Source organism: Gekko japonicus, unplaced genomic scaffold, assembly GCF_001447785.1.
Source record: "Gekko japonicus isolate JY-2015 unplaced genomic scaffold, Gekko_japonicus_V1.1 scaffold58, whole genome shotgun sequence".
Taxonomy (NCBI): domain Eukaryota; kingdom Metazoa; phylum Chordata; class Lepidosauria; order Squamata; family Gekkonidae; genus Gekko; species Gekko japonicus.
The window spans coordinates 444,734-465,027 of record NW_015162475.1 but is presented as its reverse complement, the minus strand read 5'-3'; the positions used below and the strand labels follow the sequence as shown (position 1 = coordinate 465,027).

The window sequence follows — 20,294 nt, the reverse complement described above, 5'->3', positions numbered from 1 at the left end:
GCTTTCTAGACCACCCTCCACTGTAGAACAGAGCCAGGGCAGTGTATTTGATGAACTGACCTCCAAAAGCAGGATGCTTAGTGCTTCAAAAGCAGAGCGCTGGGAGATTAAGGGTTAATGCTTCACTGAGAGGCACATTTTGGTTAACAGGCTGTTGCCTGCATGCACCCCCTCCTTTCTCTCTGATTGGCCACTGCCAGCTGAAGAGTACTTTAAGAGCAGCTGAGTGCTAAGGAAAAGAGTCAGTTGTCCTTTGGACTTTGGCTTGGCCGTTGCCAGTCAGGAAAAGTGTGTATGTTGGTCTGAGGGAAACAGACAAGTTCACTTGGGAAGTGAAGGGACACAACTCCTAGTTCTTACTGTGTACCCTCACATTTGAGGAAAAGTTCAGAAATCAGAACTTAAAGTCTTAAGTGTCAGCCCTAACTGAATTCCGTTTATTCATTCTCCAGAACTGGAGTTTAGGTTTGACAGAAGCGACTGGACAGGAGGCTGAAAATTGCCAGTCTAGCCAAACAGAAAAGGGGTGCAATCAGACGGCGTGCTGGAGCGGTTTAAACTGCTCTGATCCTAGGCGCTTTTTTTTTAAGCTGGAAAAATCACGATCACACTTACCTCCTTGTTCCGAATCGCTGCACAGCCATATCGCTCCCGACCGTTCACACAAGTTTCTTCCCTCTCAGTTTGGGCATACGCGCAGGCGGACATCCTTAGTATTAACATTTTCGCGCGTGCGCAGAACAGCAATTTCCCCTTCAACCCAACTGCCGTAACGCTTCCCTTTAAACTTTAAATGAACACTTCCCTTCACACTTTTACCCCGAAACTGGCCTCTGTGAGATCCCGAACTCGTTTACACAGCAAAACTAGGCACCATTTAAACTTTGGTTTTACTAACATGGGGGCGAAGCTCTGCCCACGTGCATATTGCCGCCGCTTAATTTTTTTTTTTTTTAAATGGTGGGTAAAAAGCGGAAGCCTCAGGCCGCTTTCGAGCGGGGAACAATAAGTGGCTCTACACTGGCGGAGGAGCGATCACACAGGGGGAAAATGTGGCTGGAACCGGAGAAGCAGGAAAGCACCACTTGGGGACCTGGTATCAAAATACTCCACTTTATAGGGGGTTTGTGCTGGAAAGCGATGGCTGGGGACGGGAGGCAGATGTTGACCATGTGATCGCGCGTAAATACTCCGTTTCTAACCGGCATGTATACCGGCTCAAATGGCCCGTCTGAACGCACCCAAGGATTATTATTTCCTGGAAAGAGGAGGATATTTCTTACCCAGTTATTCAGAGGGTTCAACTCAGAAGGGAGTCTCGGGACCCCTCATTGTGTGAAAAGGGAAACGGTCTTAAACATCTCAAGACTAAAAAAGGAAAAGTTTATAATCTCACAAGGGAAGTATGTAAATATAGGAAGAAAGTATTAACTTCTAGGACACTAAGTTTTATGAAACTTTATTAGGACACATTGTTGCTGAAAGAAATCTCCAAGAAAAACAAACCTCTCACAGTTAAGAACTGAGCATCTAAGAATATAAGCTTCAATTATACTCTGTTGCCTGTTCAAAATAATAAAATTTGTATAAACAACACAATTTACCTCAGCTTCTCATCCCCTGCCCTATGCCTGTTCAATAAAATCAACCTTTCTGTTTGAACTTTATGTCAAGTGCCATTTCCAAAAGGATTTATAAGAGGGCTCCTGCTTAGTTACAATAAATCTCTGGCCTGGGGAAAAGCCAAATAACTTTTATATCACAAGGTGGGACACATAGGACGTTATAATTCTATAATTAAAATATGCTACTAAGAGGCTGCTAAGTCAGAGTGGGGAACAGCGTTTTGCTGGGAAATTCTGCCTCACTGTGAAGAAGCAGGGGTCCGTCATAATGTATATCAATAAAAACAACATTAATACAGTAGAGTCATGGTTGAAATACAATAATTACTCTAATTAGTAGGTGCCAAAACTTCGAATTGTGCCACTGCCTCATGGGGGAGCCAAATCAGACTCAACAGCTACATGATCCAATTCATGACATGCCAAATTCCTGTAAAACCAGGGTGAGGGTAATTTAAGGCACCTGGGCTGGGTGGGAAGGTTGCTGTATCCATCTGCAACCTTTAAGTTCACTTTATTGGGGTTCGGCAGCTTTAGTTCACTGTGCTGAAAAAAGAATTATATGTGTTGAAAGTGACAGGAAATTTTCCAAGAAAATTGGTAATTAATCCCAGAAATGGTTTTGCTTCGTTCTCTAAAATAGAATTTTTGCAATGGTCTTCTCCATTCTCCTTTTAGAAATGTGATTTATTTGTAGGATTTTTGTGGATTTTGAACCACTTCCTGCATAACAATCATTGAGAAGTAATAAAGGAGCAATGTTTAAAGTACAGGACAGAGCCCACATAAAATTGACATGCTTGTTCACTTGATCGCACCCAGAAAAATGAACATTCATGCACACCCATAAAGAGGACTGACTACTTTTGTTTCAGTGAAAAGCATTCAAGGATGTGCAGAAAGTGATGTATTGTGATTTAATAAGAAACTGAGATTAAGCCTGACCGACCTTCAATCTTTCCAAGCATCAGGGTCTTCTCCAGTGAGTGCTCCCTTCTCATTTGGTGGCCAAAGTATTTGAGCTTCAGTTTCATTATCTGGCCTTCCAGGGAACAGTCAGGGTTGATTTCTTTGAGGATTGACTGATTTGTTCTTCTTGCAGTCCAAGGGACTCTCAAGAGTCTTCTCCAGCACCATAGTTCAAAAGAATCTATTCTTCTGCGCTCGGCCTTCCTTATAGTCCAACTCTCGCAGCCATACATGACTACTGGGAATACCATTGCTTTGACCATGCGGACTTTTGTTGGCAGGGTGATGTCTCTACTTTTTATCATGCTGTTTAGGTTCGCCATCGCTTTCCTCCCAAGGAGCAGGCGTCTTTTAATTTCATGGCTGCAGTCACAGTCTGCGGTGATCTGGGATCCCAGGAACGTGAAGTCTGTCACTACTTCCACAGCTTCCCCTTCTATTTGCCAAGGAGTGATGGGGCCGGATGCCATGATCTTAGTTTTTTTGATGTTGAGCTTCAAGCCCACTTTTGCGCTCTCCTCTTTTACTCTGAGCAAGAGGCTCTTTAGGTCCTCTTCACTTTCTGCCATTAGAGTGGTATCGTCTGCATATCTGAGGTTGTTGATCTTTTCCCCAGCAATCTTAATTCCCGCTTGTGATTCATCCAGGCCAGCATTTCGCATGATGTACTCTGCATATATATTAAATAAGCAAGGTGACAGTATACATCCTTGTCGTACTCCTTTTCCTATGCTGAACCAATCAGTTGTTCCATATCCGGTTCTAACTGTTGCTTCTTGGCCCTTATACAGGTTTCTCAAGAGACATGTGAGGTGGTCTGGTACTCCCATCTCTTTAAGGACCTGCCATAGTTTGTTGTGATCCACACAGTCAAAGGCTTTAGCATAGTCAATGAAGCAGAAGTAGATGTTTTTCTGGTACTCTCTTGCTTTCTCCATAATCCAGCGAATGTTGGCAATATGATCTCTCGTTCCTCTACCTCTTCGAAACCCAGCTTGTACTTCTGGCAGTTCTCTATCCATGTACTGTTGAAGCCTAGCTTGTAGGATCTTGAGCATGACCTTGCTAGCGTGTGATATGAGTGCAATTGTGCGATAGTTTGAACATTCCTTGGCATTGCCCTTCTTTGGGATTGGAATGTATACTGACCTTTTCCAATCCCGTGGCCACTGTTGCGTTTTCCACATTTGCTGGCAAATTGAGTGCAGCACTTTAACATTATTTACAAATTATGCAGTCGAGTTTCCCGCATTTGGGGAAATCGCAGGGCTCAGCACACCCGAAGTGCAATGGATGAGCCTTTAATAGCTGTTTCTAAATTTTTCCTTTATGAGTGATTGGCTTCAGGATACCCTTGAAGCTTGCAACTTCATGATTATGGCAGTGCATTCAGATTTTTGCAACTTTTCTACATTAGAAAGCTTTGATCATACATTGTGTGTGTTACACAGCTGGGTAAGGTCAAGTTGCATATGCACATTATTTTCTATGAAACTGTTTTTGGTGGTAACAGTCCTACAAAATGCATATGGCACATATGATTTGTAGAAACACAGTTTGCTTAAAGCAGTGCCTGTGACTACCAGAGGGCGATGTTGAGAGTGAGTGAAACTAACCACCAATCCACACACTTTACGTTTAAATGCTGTTACTGGGAAAAAATTCTTTTTGATATTTAGGGCAGGAACACATGCTATGTTGTACACTCTAATATGGATACCAAAAACCAAATATAAAATAAATACCCTTCTGTGTATAAGATTTATGGCTGATCTCTTTATTTTATTTTTTTTAATGGTGGTTGATACTTCCCTGATGGCCCCTCCCCAGTATTTTAAGGGGGCATATCAACCAGTCTTTGAGATCGATGGATTAGCAGGAAAAGAGAAAGAGGGAACTGGCCATCAGTTAAAATTGGGGCAGATTAATACAAGGAGGGCAAGGGAGTTAAGGACCTTAATTATGGCTCATTGTCTCCTTCAGAAAGGAATGACGTTGCTAGCACAGTGTGCTGAAGAATACTGAAATATTTGGATTGGGGTGAAAAATAAGCAGTTTTCAGTTAATTTTCTGCTTTCCTTTTCAAGTCTCTTAATCTGTCCATGTATTTCCTGTATTTTTTTTTTTTTAAAAAGAATTATATAAATTGTGTGTAAGGAAAGTAAGACAATGGAAAAATGACTCTTGTAATACTGGTGCATTTTGACAGTGTCAGTTGACAAGCAGCTCTTACCAGACCTGGGATCAAAACCAAAGTCAGGATGTCGTGCTTCCTTCCAGCCAATAGCATGAGGTGCCTAAGGGCAAGGCGACATTTTTTGACAGCGATTAAGTTACCTCAACTGGAAAGTTGTGCTGATGCCTAATGAAATAGTTTGGTATAAAAGGTATTAATTTTCAAGGCTATATGTAACCATTGGGATTTCAGTTTTCAAAATAAACTTTGAGAATTTTTTACTTATACGGAGAAATCTTATACGTGCTAATGGAGTACGTGACATTTTACTCAATTTCAGTGTTACAAAATACTGTCTAAAGGAGTTATTTTTGTAAATTTTAATAGCTTATTATGTTCATAAAATTTGATCTTATCTGAGACACAAGGATTATATAAGATTAAAGGAATGTGTTTTTTTTTCCTTTTAAAAAAATACATTGCATTTGTAACAGAGACTTGTATGAAGCTGGCTGTATGAAATGTGTAGTATAGGAATTGATAATGTTGTTTGTCAACTAAATATAGCAACATGTATTTCGTACAGCCAAAGGTTTAAAAGGTGTTCCATGCTATCCTGAGGCATAGTAATTGTGCATATATTATCAGCAGTCACCCAGCTACCCTGTCGATTGCTGCCTCTGCTCAGATGGCAAATTGCTCTCAGTGCTGCCTGAGACCAAATCCTCGGAGTAATCCAATGATAGGCTTCTCTTGACAAAAGGGCTTTCTGAATAAAGTTCAAATGTTGGTCACAAGTTTATGAAATTCTCGTCTCTTTTACACGCCTTCCTAAATGCAGAAAGAGAAGGCATGACACTTTTAACTGTGAAAAGAAATGCTCTGCACATACATGGATTATTCCCATTCCTCATATTGATTTTTCGTTTGCCTTGAGAAGAAATCCTCTGTATATCTCCAAGCTCTTTGCATGCATCGGATTTACTACTACATAGTAGCCATAGGTTATCGCTGCTTCTCATTCTCCTTTTTGATGGGTAAATGGCCTGTGCATGTGTGGAGCTTCTCACATGTCCATATTCTCTTCCTTTCCCCAACCTATCTCACAGGGTTGTTGGGAAGATAAACTGGAAGAGGGGAGAGAGTCATGGAGGCCACCATGAGCTCCTTGGAGGAGGAGTGGGATAAAGTGATTTAAATCAATAAATAGCTGACAGATGCACAATTCTATACTTTCTTTGGTCTAAATACAGAGGTAGTAAACTTGTGTCTAGACTGAAGAACTCCTGGCTGCAGGTAGAGATTGCATAATGGTTCCTGAAATTAAAAAACCCAACAACCATACAGATATCATTATGTCAGGGAGAACTTCTCCTTGACATCCTAGTTTTCCATATGTAGGAATATTTTCTCCATGGGGAAACTGTTGATCACATGCAGACTTTAGGTGCTGTGACCTGGACATGGATGTCCTACCTCTAATTCTATGGAACTCAAAGAGACAACCTATATTACTTGCAATGGCAATATTGTCAGTGTTTTAGGGAAATAATGTGTGATCAATTTAGTGCACTCCATGTTATTGCAAGCAGGAAGATGCTGATAGCACACAACAGTCTTTTGATCCAGGAAGGGATTGGGGGGGGCATACTGCTTGAATCACACAGTGTAATTGCTCAAGGAGACAACCTGTCTGCACCAGCTTGAAGTATAACTTTTTCAGCATTTAGCTTTTGTTTATAATACATTTTGGGGGATGATTTGACCTTTTTGTGTTCTTCTTCTTTTAAACACTTTTAAAAAACAAAATGTTCTATTTACCCTTAGGTGGCTGTGCTACCATCCTGGAATCTGACATGGAGGAAAGACCAGCCTCTCAGGACTCCACAGTGATGTTTACCAATCACAGGCACCTCATCCAGCAGAAGACTGAGCCTGGTAAGAAAAGAAAATGTTTTCTTACAATAAAGACAAGAAAACTGCACTCACAACATTGTTCACAATGATCAAGTGGCTCCACTAAATTGCTTTTGATTAATTCTTTGCTTTCAGATCTTGTAAGGGTTTTTTTCCTTTTGAAATACAAGAAAGGAGTATACAAATATGTTGTTGCTCCTCTGTGCTATGTCAGAGCACCCTACAAACTGTTGTACTAACTCTAGACAAGGCAGCTCAAGACTATAAATAGTATTATTATGTTAGATATGAACTACATCACAGTCTTTGCCTTCTATTTGGCACCAGGTACTTCAGTATTAAACAGGCTGTTAGCAGTTTTTTGGTTAGGAGTTTTTTTGGTACTGCCTGTTCTTTCATTAAAGATCCAGATAACCCCATGCACAAGCCGTGAGGGTAGGCAAGTTTCTGATCTTCTCTTCTGGCTGTATGCCTTAGGCTGCATCAAGTTCTCTTTAGGAACACCTTTTTCAGGGGTCACAAGAGGCTGCAGTGGGAAGTAGGGGAGAAGACCCCACCCACAAGGTCCTTTGAATCCAGTAACATACATACATATATATGTTGTCCTCTGAGTATAGCGGATTAGGTAGTTTAGTTTAGGCCATGATAAACTTTTCCAGTGATGCAGTTTGTTGCATAAGAGAACATTTGTTGTTGTTGTTCAGTCGCACAGTCGAGTCTGACTCTTTGCGACCCCATGAACCAGATCACGCCAGGCCTTCCTGTCTTCCGCCGTCCTCTGAAGCTGGCTCAATTTCATGTTCGTTGCATCTATGACACTGTCTAACCATCTCATCCTTTGCCATCCCGTCGTCTTTGACCTTCAATCTTTCCCAGCATCAGGGTCTTCTCCAATGAGTGCTCCCTTCTCATTTGGTGGCCAAAGTATTTGAGCTTCAGTTTCATTATCTGGCCCTCCAGGGAACAGTCAGGGTTGATTACTTTTAGGACTGACTGATTTGATCTTCTTGCAGTCCAAGGGACTCTCAAGAGTCAAGAGAACATAAGAGAAGCCAATGTTGGATCAGGCCAATGGCCCATCTAGTCCAACACTCTGTCACACAGTGGCCAAAAATACCAGGTGCCATCAGGAGGTCCATCAGTGGGACCAGGACACTAGAAGCCCTCCCACTGTTTCCCTCCCACTGTTGCCCCCCCCCCCAAGCACCAAGAATACAGTGCATCACCTGCCTCAGCCTGTGAGTTCCTATCTATACCTTGTGGCTAATAGCCACTGATGGACCTCTGCTCCATATGTTTATCCAGTTCCCTCTTGAAGCTGTCTATGCTTGTAGCCGCCACCACCTCCTGTGGCAGTAAATTCCATGTGTTAATCAGTCTTTGGGTGAAGAAGAACTTCCTTTTATTTGTTCTAAGTGTTAGCCAGATTGCCTTGAACTGTTATTTAATAACAGTTTCCTACTTCTAATGTATTTGAAGAAAGGTTTATTGTTGGTCTTTTTTACGTGCCACAGTGCAGTAAAATGGTTTTACTAAAATAATTCAGGGAGAATTCTCTTCGAGTGTATTATTTCTGCTTTGGTTATAAGGTAACTCTTAAGGGACAGAAACATTCTTGGTTATAGTCGTTTTCATATAACTTTCAGAAAAGAGCCACACAATACTTCAAACAAAATGAAAACTTTGCATAGTTTATGTTAAGTATCACTTTTATAATTAAAATGAGTGTTTAATTTAGTCTTGGTACACATTTTTTTATGATACAAACTATTTGCTGAATATTAAGTCACTCAGGCCAGAATTAGATATTATGGCACATGGCTACTGTCCCATATCTTTCCCCCCTTATTCATCCTCTGTCCTTCCAAATGCAAAGTATGAAATTTGCCAGAAAAGCTCTCAGCACAGTGGCATTATATCATGCATTTAGGTGTGAAGAGGAGGGGGAGACACAAACAAGGCTGACGTTTTTTTTTAAGCACTGGTGTGCTTCTCACAATATCCAATACAACCAGGCCTCAATTTCTGCAAGCTGAATCAAGTGTGCAAATAGTGCAGATCGTTCAACTTGAATTTGATTTCATACATCAAATCTGACTACTTAAGCATCAAATTTTCAACTTTTGCTTGTTAGTTCTTAAATGCCTTTATGCTACAGTAAATATCTGACCATGGTTTATTATGAAGCTTCCAAGATGTGTAGACTTACTAGGTTAACGTTTGGGAGTATCCCCCCCCACACACACACACTATATTACATTGAAATAAGGCCTGTTTTATAAAATTACTAGTGATCAGGTCCATTGTGGAAAGGAATGCAATGAGCTCTAGGGAGAGGGTCTGGGAGAGTGCTCCCGCCTGCAACCGTGGCCCGCATCCGCCCCACAGATAGCTATCTAAAAGGCGGGGGGGGGAAGAGAGGCCGGCGACAGGCGGCACAGGAGAGAGCACATGCCACCCAGCCCTCCCAGCGGGTGCAGAAGTGTGTGTGTGGGGGGCAAAAACAGGTGTCGTGGTGGCAAAGGAGAGGCCGCACGCCACCCGGCCATCCCAGCAGCTCCGGAGAGGGGGGCCGAAGACAGCCTGCGTGCTGGTGAAGGACAGGGCACACGGCAGCTGGCCCTCCTGGATGCTGTAGAAGCGGGGGGGAGCCGGGCTGGCAATGTGTGGTGCACCAGTGATGGAGAGGCCATGTGCCATCTGGGCCTCCCAGCGGCTGCAGAAGCAACGGAGGGGAGGTGGGACGGTGATGTGCAGCGCGCCGGGGACAGAGAGGCCAGATGCCACTTGACCCTCCCAGCTTCTCTGGATGGGGGGGGCGAAGACGGGCCGACGGAGAGGCTGCAGGCCACCCGGCCCTCCCAGCGGCTTTAGAAGCTGGGGGGGGCGAAGACAGGCCACCGACGGGCGGTGTGGCGGGGAAGGACATAGCCCACACCACCTGGCCCTCCTGGAGGCCTCCCAGCAGTTTGCAGTAACAGGTCAGGCAGCGGAGGCACTCACTCCTGGCGTAGCAGCCGCAGCCACCCAGCCACCACTTGGTCCTTGGCCACTTGCGTGTCTGGCGGGGCCCTGCGTTGTCACCCCGCAGCACGGAGCACTTGTGGGAGCGGATGGGGGCTGCATGAGCGGCTCGGCCAGGAGGGAAGAGACGACCATCTCCTCCTCCTCAGAGTGCTCCATGAGGGAGACAGAGGAGCAAAAGAGCACCGCTGCTGTCTTCAGCTCCCTACACAGAGGATGACACGGGGCCATCGGCCGCCCTCCGCCAGGGTTTTCGCCCCACCTGGATTGGCATCCCCTATGCCCACCAGCAACCTCTGTGGAGCGTCAGCGAGCATCCGGCTCCTCCATCAACTCCCAGAACACTGAGGGCGAGAGGCTGCGCGGCACGTTTGTGGGCGGGAGGAAGGGAACGCAGCCAGTAGCCAGGGACCCATTTTTGAGTGGCACTTCACGGAGCGTATTGATTTTGCCGCGTATCGAATCTTGCCACCTCAAGTGACAAATATATATGAGAGATATGTCCATTATTTGCTAGAACTTGCTGTAAGTCTGGACCCCCCAACCTTTTTGAGCCTGTGGGCAGCTTTGGAATTCTGATACAGGGTGGTGGGCGCAGCCACAAAATGTCTGTTGCAGGTGGTGGAGCCAGTTTGATGTAGTGGTTAAGTGCGCAGACTCTAATTTGGGAGAACCGGGTTTGATTCCCCACTCCTCCATTTGCACCTGCTGATGTGACCTTGGGTCAATCACAAGCTGTGGCACAGCTGTCCTTGGAAAAGAGCAGTTTGGGTCAGAGTTCTCTCAGCCCCACCCACCTCACAGGGTGTCTGTTGTGGGGAGTGGAAGGGAAAGGAGTTTGTAAGCCGCTCTGAGACTCCAAGTGAAGGGCGGGGTATAAATCCAGTCTCCTCCTCTTCTTCTTCTTCTTCAGCCACAAAATGGCTGCTTTAATGTACCTTCTGTCAAGATCATTGTACTGTTGTGGCAGCTGCTGCCCAAGGAACATTTTAAAAAATCTGCTCAGCCAGTCAAATCTCCAATGGCCAATCAGTAGCCTTACTGGGCAAAAAGCCCACCTGGCTCAATCCATTTCTCAAAACACTTGGTGGGCACCATGTTGGGGACCCTTCTGTAAGTTTTACAAGATGGATAACTTCCTTTTTGGAACTAAAATTGGAAATACTGCAAGCCTCTCTCTATATGTTCTTAATTGTTTTTGGTAAAGACTGCAGCAAAATTTTGGGAAAAGGGTGCATTTTGGAATTGGAAACAAAAGCTTTCTGTTTGGGTAGGTATTAGGAGAACAGTTAAGTAGTAGAGTTTTGCTGTGCTGTATTTTATATATCTGTTTTAGACATAGTTTTTATAATTGCAGTATATTTAAGTGTAACTTGTTTTCCTTAACTTTGATGCTTTAGTATGCAATTGAATTTGTAAGTTTTTGAAAAGTACTAAAACATTGTAATCAAGCTGTGAACTTGTCGGCCACCTTTTTGCCTTTGAAAGTGCACTTGTAAGTGCACTTGGTTAGTTTCCAAGTATCTGTCTAAAGTGGTCTGTGATTGAATTCTCCTTTCCTTTTTGCTTTTTAAAATAATGTTTCATTTTAGTTTATTAGTGCCTTCAGTGTTACTTGATAAGCCTTTGCAATTGACTTCCTGCTTATTCCTGTTGCAGTTGTAGCTTGATATAAAACATGCCAGCCATCGCATTTGCTTCTTCATTCATATGTACCATGTCCCAAGGAGTTAAAAGATTTACATTCAAATCCATACATTTCAGTGCAGCTGCTCTGAACTTTCTGAAAGATGTTTCACATGAAAGAGAGCGTGAGAGTGCATAATGTGTGCAAAGTATTGTTTCATCTTTACAACATGTATACAAAACATTTCATTTTTATTAATGAGGCTATCGTTGAAAACATGGTTTTAAGAATTTTCATATGCTGAATTATTTTCTTTCTTTAATTGTATCTGGGATATGTCCAGATTTCTAGTTCAGACATACAAAAAATCTTTTCCATGGATCATAAAATGCACTCTGGCTATCTCTGAGGGGCATGGTAATATGTAACCCAGCACTTTCATGGCTACAGCTGCACCTTCCTGATGGCAATTTCTGCTGTCGCACTAGAATATTTTTCAGCTGTCACAATCATAGGAAACATTTTTAGTCATTAGCTGTATTGGTGGTTGTGCTGGATCACATGTTGCCGTTCTTTCCCTGAACTCTAGGGACAATCAAGGTACATTCTATATAGAATGTCTGAACCACCTGTTGTATAAGTGGGAGGCGTCTTGTTCTATTTTGTTTAATCTCTGACTCCTCCTTGAAGGTAGTAAGGTTCAGACCAAACGTTTTCTCTTTAAGCTTAACTAGTTAAGTGAAGCGCCTGTTTTAAGCTTACTATGATAAGAATGTTGTGACAGCATGCAGTGGACATAGCTGGCACTATACCGTAGGTATTCTGCACATAGGTGGGAAAATGTCTTGTTACTTATTTGAAGCTCCAGTACTTACAGTGCTTTCTGTAGCTAGATCCATATTGACTTGAGATAGCTGATGAAGAGAATTTTTTTCCCCTCTCCTAAAATATTAGAACTCAAAGGCATCCAATGAAGCTGAGGGGCTGTAGATTCAGGACTCACAAAAGGAAATTCTTCTTTACACAGAGAGTGATGAAAATGTGAAATTCGCTGCCAGAGGATGTAATCATGGTCACAGGAATAAACAGTTTTAAAAGGGGATTAGATACACCTATCTTCTATGAATCTATCAATGGCTACTAGCCATGGTGACTGAGGGGAACCTCCACATTCAGTGGCACTAAACCATGGAATTCTAGATCCAGGAGATAACATCAAGGGAAGGCCACAACCTCTGTGCCCTGTTGTTGGCCTTCCAGAGGAACTGGTTGGCCACTGTGTGGGACAGGATGCTGAACTCAATGGACCACTGGTCTGATCCAGCAGGGGTGGTCTTATGTTCTTTGTGTCATTTTGAAGTTTACTTTCATTGAGGCCCCTGATACCTTTATCTGTGTACTGAAGATCATGTAGTAAAGTGGCTATCACCTGGGAGTTTAAAACTCACTTCCACCAAGAACTCATTAGTTGTTGGCTCTCAGCTTCAGCTGTCCACCTCAACCCTGCCCTACAACAGGGGTATAAAAATTCTAAATAGGAATACTACTTTGCTGGGATGCTGTGTCATAAAAAGACAACATGTGAGAAGTGCTTTAAGTGCTGAAAAAAGCTGTATAAATGCTACGGAGTGTGATTTCATAGAGAAGAACTGTTGTCTGAGTAGCTATTTATATTGAAAAAGTAGCAGAACTCAATGTGAGTAAACACAGAGTAAATATGGTGACATGTTTGAGAATGCATGGTTCTCCTTTTTTGAAAGTTTTGATGATGCCTTGTTCCCTGCATTCATAATGGACTTAAACAATACCCTGCTGGGTCAAAAGGGATTCATAAACATTTATACTATGGTCTCTCTCCGAGTCATAGAGTGAGTACCACTGCACTAAGTAAAAAGTGCATGAAGGCCAAATTGTAGTAACGTTACCTAGTTTCTGCTTAGGATTCTTTTTATTCTCTTAAGTATCTCTTCTTTTAATGGCTAGATTACAGTATTCAAAAAGTAATACACATGAGCCCATTAATGTCAGCCTCCCATTCCATACAACATGCTGAAAAAGGCTTTAAAATCATGGCCCAAGAGATATCTACCTACCTCTTGCTTTTTAATTAACATCTAGCCTGATAACCAGTTCTGAAGAACTTGAAAGCTAGGTTGCATTATTTTGGTTGGTCTTAATCAGGGCTCTTTTTGTAGAAAAAGCCCAGCAGGAACTCATTGGCATAATAGGCCACACCCAACAGACAAAACTCATTAGCATAGTAGGCCACACCTGTAACAGCACAGCTTATTAGCATATTAGGCCACACCCCCATGTTGCCAGAAGTGTGGTCATTCAGCCACACCCACCTTTTGCTTCTTATTCTGTTTACCTTGTCATCAAAACGGTTTTGACAAAACCAATAAAATCGTTATTTTAAAAAAAAAAAATCAATTCCATACTTTAAATTTATTTTAAAAGTAACATTAACAGTAACACTTGCTCCTCTGCAGCAGTTGTGCTCTGCACATTGCTACAGCAGAATTTCCCTACTGTTCTCCCCTTTCTTGCAACTATGAAGCTGTCTTTCTGCCCATTTCTTTCCAGACACAGCCTGTAGCCAGAAAATTTTTATTGGAGGGGCAAATGAGAACAGTGGTGGTCAGCCCATCATTATTTATTTACTTTATTATTTATTTATTCATACTTCATTAGTTACTTACCAGTTTTCTTCTTGAGACTGAAGGTGGATTACATGTCATAGAATATTGTAATCAAATAGCATATGAGATCTAATAAACAATGCAATAGGACTAGGCTTACAAAAATGCAAAAAAAAAGTTATGTTATGTCCAGTAATGCAGAAAATGAAATTACAAAAAATGAAAACAGTGCTGTAAGAGTGTGATAGAACATACAACAAATCAATAATATATAGCATACACTGTGGCATAGACTACAGTCCTGTTCTCTATAAGCTTTATAAAAATGCCCTCCCAAGCAACTCCATTACATAGTTTGCAGAATTAAAGAAATGTGAGAGCCTTCTTCCAAGACAGGCCCAAAAGAGTCACATGCAGCTCTCAACTCAAAACAGTTCAATGCATCATCAGTGACTTACAACCTCTACTGGATAATGACAGCTACCTTTCACATACTAGAAAAAATAAAATATGTAGCTTTCTGGTTCTCTTCTACTAGCCTAGCTGAAAAAAATCATGAGCAAGGGAAAGCTGTAACAGTATAGGTAACTAAGGAATCACAAGCTTCTAGGTGTGTAAGAGAGAGGGTTGCCAGCTGTGGGTTTGAGAAATATCTGGAGATTTTTGGGGTGGAGCCTGAGGAGGGTGGGGCTCGGGGAAGGGAGGGACCTCAGCAGGGGTACAATGCCGTAGAGTCCACTTTCCAACACAGCCATTTTCTCTGGGGAAACTGATCTCTATTGTCTGAAGATCAGTTGTAATAGCAGATCTCCAGCCCCCACCTGGAGGTTGGGAACCCTAGAGAGCTACTGAGACGATCCAGTGGTTTGAAGCAAAGCTCCACCAGAGCTTTCTTGTTATCTCTGTATTCAAATATAAGGCCAAAATGAAATATGGCATTGGGGATCTATTTTCAGACCTCACGTAGTTTAGCATTAAAATGAAGCTCTGACACACACACCCCCAATTAGTATAAGAGAAGCAGTGCAGAGGAAGGGAAGGTGTCACTTCCCTAAACAAAACCAGCCCCCTACCTTGCTGGGTTGCTGGTAGCCCTTGCACATGAAAAACAAGGGCAACGAGAAGATGTCTGTCTGTCTGTCAGGGCTAACGTCCAAGAGGGCAGTTTTCAATGTAAATCTCTCCTTTCTCAGCACAACAGCCCCGTTTCAAATTGACTGCCTCTATGGCTGCTTTTGGCATGATATAACCCGATCTCATCAAATCTTGGCAGCTAAGCAGAGTCAGTACTTGGAAGGGAGACCATTGAGGAAGATTCTGCAGAGGAAGGGAATGGCAAACCATCTCTGCTTCTCACTTGTCTTGCAAGCCCCTGGCGGGGTCCCCGTCCCCAGAAGTTGTCTGAGGTCAAATGGTTGCTGCGGTTTCCTTAGATCAGAAGCAGCAGATGGTAAAAACATTAAGAGTATATAATCTGTAAATTGGTAGCCATTATAGTTTCTGAAGTAAGCTTAAAAACACAAAGTATGAAAGGTTTGAGAGATTCAGTATTTAGAGAGGTGCTGATGTATTTCCTGATACCAAATTTCTTCTTCCCCAAACCTGAAAGTGAGTCTTAGCTTCCCTCCACTTTACTGAAGCATCACCTTTGTGTCTGCAGGGAGCTTGGCTCAAATGGTAATTGTTCCAAAAGGTGGAACACATTCAGAAACAGTGGCATGGTTTTGACCCACTCAACATTTTGCTGAACCCCAAAACATTTTGTGATCAGTCTCTCTCTCTCTCTCTCTCTCTCTCTCTCTCTCTCTCTCACTCTCTCTCTCTCACACACACACACACACACACACAAAATCACACAGCTGCTTGCTTTTTAAAATTAAACAGATGCCCCCCATATGTAGAGCATTCTTCTGGGATCACGCACCATACAGTGTTCTTTCCATGAGTAAAAGGGTGCTATGTACATTTGCTGGGTCTGGAAATAGCTGGAGATTGGGGGTGGGGATGTTTGAGAAGGGCAGACTTCAATGGGGTATAACACTATGGAATATTACCTTCCAATCCGGGCATTTTCTCCAGGTGAATTGTTCTCTGTTGTCAAGAGATCAGATCAGATCCTTCCTTGGCGTTCAGCCGCCTCCGCTCCAGCTGCTGTTTACCCACCCAGAGCAAGGGCAGTGCCTGGACTTCCTTTCCCTCACTCCTTTTGGGCACTGTCCCAGTTCCTCCTGGGCCCAGGAGGCCCCTGACCGACCCCCCCCCAGCTCCAGACAAGTCAACCCCCAGCCTTATGAGACGCCAGGGGCGACACGGAGTCCGTGGGCAATGGCAACAGGCAGCGAATGCAGTTGGAGCTGGTGGAGGAAGGAGCTAGCTCAGAAGGAGGCGCAGGACAGCAGCAGCCCAGAGAAGCATCAAGGCTGCCTGGACTGCCAAGCCAGGGGCTGGCCAGAGTCGGGCAGAGGCCCCAGTGGTGCGGTGTGGCCCCCGGAGAGGTGGGTCAAGACAGCAGGGAGGCGTCAGGGTGGTGGGGACTGGGGAGGCCAGGGAGACATGCTCCAGAGCCCTGGCGCGGGCAGAACCAGCCCAGGGCAGTGCTGCATGCTCCCCCTCTGCGCCAGGGCTGGGTGGGAGGGTGCGGGGTGCCCAGATTGGTTGCTGGGTTGGACGGCAGTGATGTTCCTGCTGCCGCCGCCGCTCACCAAGGAGGGCTGCTTGTCCCCAACGCCAAAGTCAGAGCCTCCTCTGGAGGGAGGGGAAGGGGAGGGACGGGCTTGGAAGCCAGCTGGAATGCCGTTCTGGGGCGTTCCGCCCCCAAAATAGCCCTGGTCTTAATAAAAGGTTATTGCATGACTTGTTTTTGGAATTTGCTGTGGAACAATTATTTTGTTCTTTCTGGTGTCATTGTGTAATTATTAATTTGTATGTTATCTTATAGTTCCTTGAATATTTCATTAAGACACCCATACTGAAATTTTGGAATACATGAAGCAAAATATAAATAATTACCTTTCAAAGGTAAAAGATAAATCTAGTGCCTAGTAACTGTTTGGCATCCATAGTAACTCTAGAAATGGACATAATAGAATAGCAAAATTTATGACGTTAAAAAAGTCTTCTGAGTGCAATCCTAAACCGATCTCAGAATCCTACTCTATTCAATAAGCTTTACTCCCAGGAACATGTTTGTAGGATTGCACAGTGACTTTAGCAGAGAGACTTCAGCTTTACAGGACTGATTTGGGCCTTCTGTGGGGTTTTGCTCAGCAGGGCTCAAAAGACATCATTCTTTCTCCTTTCTTTCTTTCTTACTATTTCTTTTAGTTGACTAGTATTCAAACTGACGTTTTAAAATGAAATTTGGCAGCTTTTGAGTTCATAAGATAGATATGGAAAATAGAATTAAACTGTATTTAAAGATTTATGAAGTCCAGATTTGGTCTGAACTTTAATATACTATACTTTGTCCCAAATAACATGCCTTTGCCCAATAGAATAGTTTGTGGGGGACCTTATGATATTTTAGATAAACAACAGCTTCATAATATTATCTGAGGTTTTCCCCATTTTTGAAATGGTACCAGGAAAATTTAGATTACAGTTTTAATATAAAAAGCTATGCACCTCACATCTTTCCAAAATCAAGCTTGTTCTTATTCAGACCACCACTTGAGTAAGGCAAAGTAAAACACAGCTTTCCAAAAGCCCCAACTACTTCATTGCTTTTTCAACCACATTTTGGTCATACCTTGCCATTTAAGGCACTTCTTTCAATGTGTATTCCTATGCAGAGTTACTTTCCTCTAATCCCATTTATTTCAGTGGGGAGACTGCAATAGCTTTGTACTTGCTGGGTGAGTTTAAATTCAGATTGGTAAGAGTAATTGGAAAATTGAAACACCTGCTAAATGTCGATTATGCCCAAAAGAAAAGTTAATAAATGGCTAGGTGGGGGTTCACTGCAGTTTCATAAACCTTGTTCTGTACTTTCTGGTACATACGTTTAGAATCTGTATCTTAGTATCCATTAAGTAAAATCAGTGAAAGTTTTGCTTCCGTGGGCCTTAGAAATTATCTCTTTGTCCTCCTAATTCTCTGCAGTCAGATGGGACTGGGCATCTTTTGCCAAAATCTTCTAATTGATATAAGTGGGATGAGAAGAAATGTGGATGAGAAGAAATCCATGTGCAAAATTGACAGTTTCAATAAAATGAGTGAGCAAATTATTGTGAACTGGTGAATTTTGTGCTTTGAGACCTTTCTTGGTACTAGTTTTTACAGTTTTTGAGAACATGCGTATTGCTTTATAAATGAAGACATGATCTGCTTGCGTCCTGGGTGCAGCACCAATGTCCAGATACTTCCCCTAGGACCCTATTGCCTATATTCTGTCCCCCCGCCCCAAAATGCACACATGGACATAAGGGTTTACAAGAAGCCAACAAATAAAAAATGTATCTAGATTCTGGCAACCCTACTTAGACTAGACTAAAAGCTGTCATCTAGAATTTGTTTTACCCTGTAACATGTTTGAAGTAATTTGATGCAGCATGAGGGACCACCACTGCAGGTATAATGATCAGTTTCTTTTTTTTTAATTGATATGTTGACTGTTAACTGAAATGGTAACTTTTTTTAAAAAAGTATTATTTGGACTGTTTGATGTTTCTCTTCTTCAAAGATATGTTTTAGTGTTCTTTGCCATCAAAAAATAGTTAATTTCTCCTTAACCCTTGCTCCCTCCCTTGCTCCTTGACTGCAATTATTTGGATCAAATTCGGAGGATTTGATTTTTCTGTTCTTCAGAGGTATCTTTTTCAGTGTCATTTGCCATCAAAAATTAATTTCTTTACACTTGTTAAATAAGAAGATAAAAATTAAAGAACTTACTTGCCTTTATCTCAATGTTTCTTGCAATTTTCTGCTTTGTGTTCTACTAAGAATCTCAGTAGCTGAATGAGCTGCATTTGTGTCTGTGGAAGGAGAGTGGAATGGAGCCCTGCTTCTAAGATTTATATACTGAGTGGTATCTAACTTGAAATGATTCCAAAAGAAAAGCAGTTAATTTATAAGATGGCTTCAAGAGCACTCTCCCTTGGACATTTATTAGATAAGCTCAGTTGCCCAGTCAAGAGAGTGTCATCCTCTTAATGGATGAGCATGTACTCTTTTAATTCAGATTTCCTTATCTGAAATTAGACAGCTCTTACATTTCATTATCTTTGCCTTTAAGAATATAAACACTTATGAAAGCGATGCCAAATAAACCTAGATTTCTTCACTGAACGTACCCGACAACAGCCACTTAGATACGTCTTTTTAGAATTGTGCGTATGTTTCCATTATCACAATTCTAAAATTGTGTTCAATTGAGAATTGAGAAAAGGTGGCCCGGATTTTTGCATGTGAATAAGTTGAATGTCAATATGGTCAGATCTAATTTGAAATGGTGGCTTTGTTTGCATGACATCTTCTGAATAATTTTAATTAATAATGCCTAAGATGCTATTCTTTCCTTATTTCTCTATCTTCATTTGACAGATGTAATTTTTGTGTGCCTAGAAGTATATCTACAATGTTGTGTGAACTCCTGACTCCATTGAGCTTAGAGTTTGTTGTAAAATATAAATAAATAAATAAAATAAAAAATAAAATAAATGTATTGACTATATTTAAATAACTTTGTTATAGTCTGATACTGAATGGAAATGTTATGCCTGATTATATTCCAAGAAGGTTAATAGTACAATCCTGTGTAGAGTACTTCTGGTAATTAACACTTAAGGCTGCCAACTCTACACTGGGAAATTCCTGGAGATTTGGAGACAAATGGGGGGGGGACACTCAGTATGGATGTGATGCCATATAGAGTTCACTCTCTAAAAGTGCCATCTCCTCCAGTCAAATTAACTTCTGTAGTCTAGAGATCAATTGTAATTCTGGGCGTTGTAATTGCAGGACCCACCTTGAGGTTAGTAAGCCAAGCGACTGCATAGGATTGCTCTGTAAGACTCCATGTTTTGGGTAAGGTATACTAAATGATGTGTCTGTGCAGTATCACAAGACAGGATGCAAAGCATGCTTGGCATTTAAACAGGTGAGCTGTGAGTCAAAGTTGGGTGGATCCAAAGCTGCCCTGCTGTACATGGAGGGTGTCTTATGCTCACAGAAGGGTAGTTTTACCCTTTGTGCTAGAACGCTGCATAGGAAGAATGAAACTAAATCCAGAATTGGTTTTCTGTTGCACAAAAAGGTTATACAAGCTGTCACACAAGTGGAGCATGGGCAACTGTAGCTTTAGAAGAGCTCTTTGT

The 20,294-nt window shown here is 42.3% G+C and overlaps 1 protein-coding gene across 1 annotated transcript in view; it reads left to right on the top strand.

Moving 5' to 3' along the window:
• The window catches only part of BBS9 (Bardet-Biedl syndrome 9), a 303,763-nt gene that overhangs the window by 167,384 nt on the left and 116,085 nt on the right, over positions 1 to 20,294 (top strand). Inside the window, exon 22 of the mRNA XM_015405741.1 lies at positions 6,598 to 6,708. Coding sequence (XP_015261227.1) covers positions 6,598 to 6,708 — 111 coding nt within the window. The remainder of the gene's footprint in view (positions 1 to 6,597; positions 6,709 to 20,294) is intronic.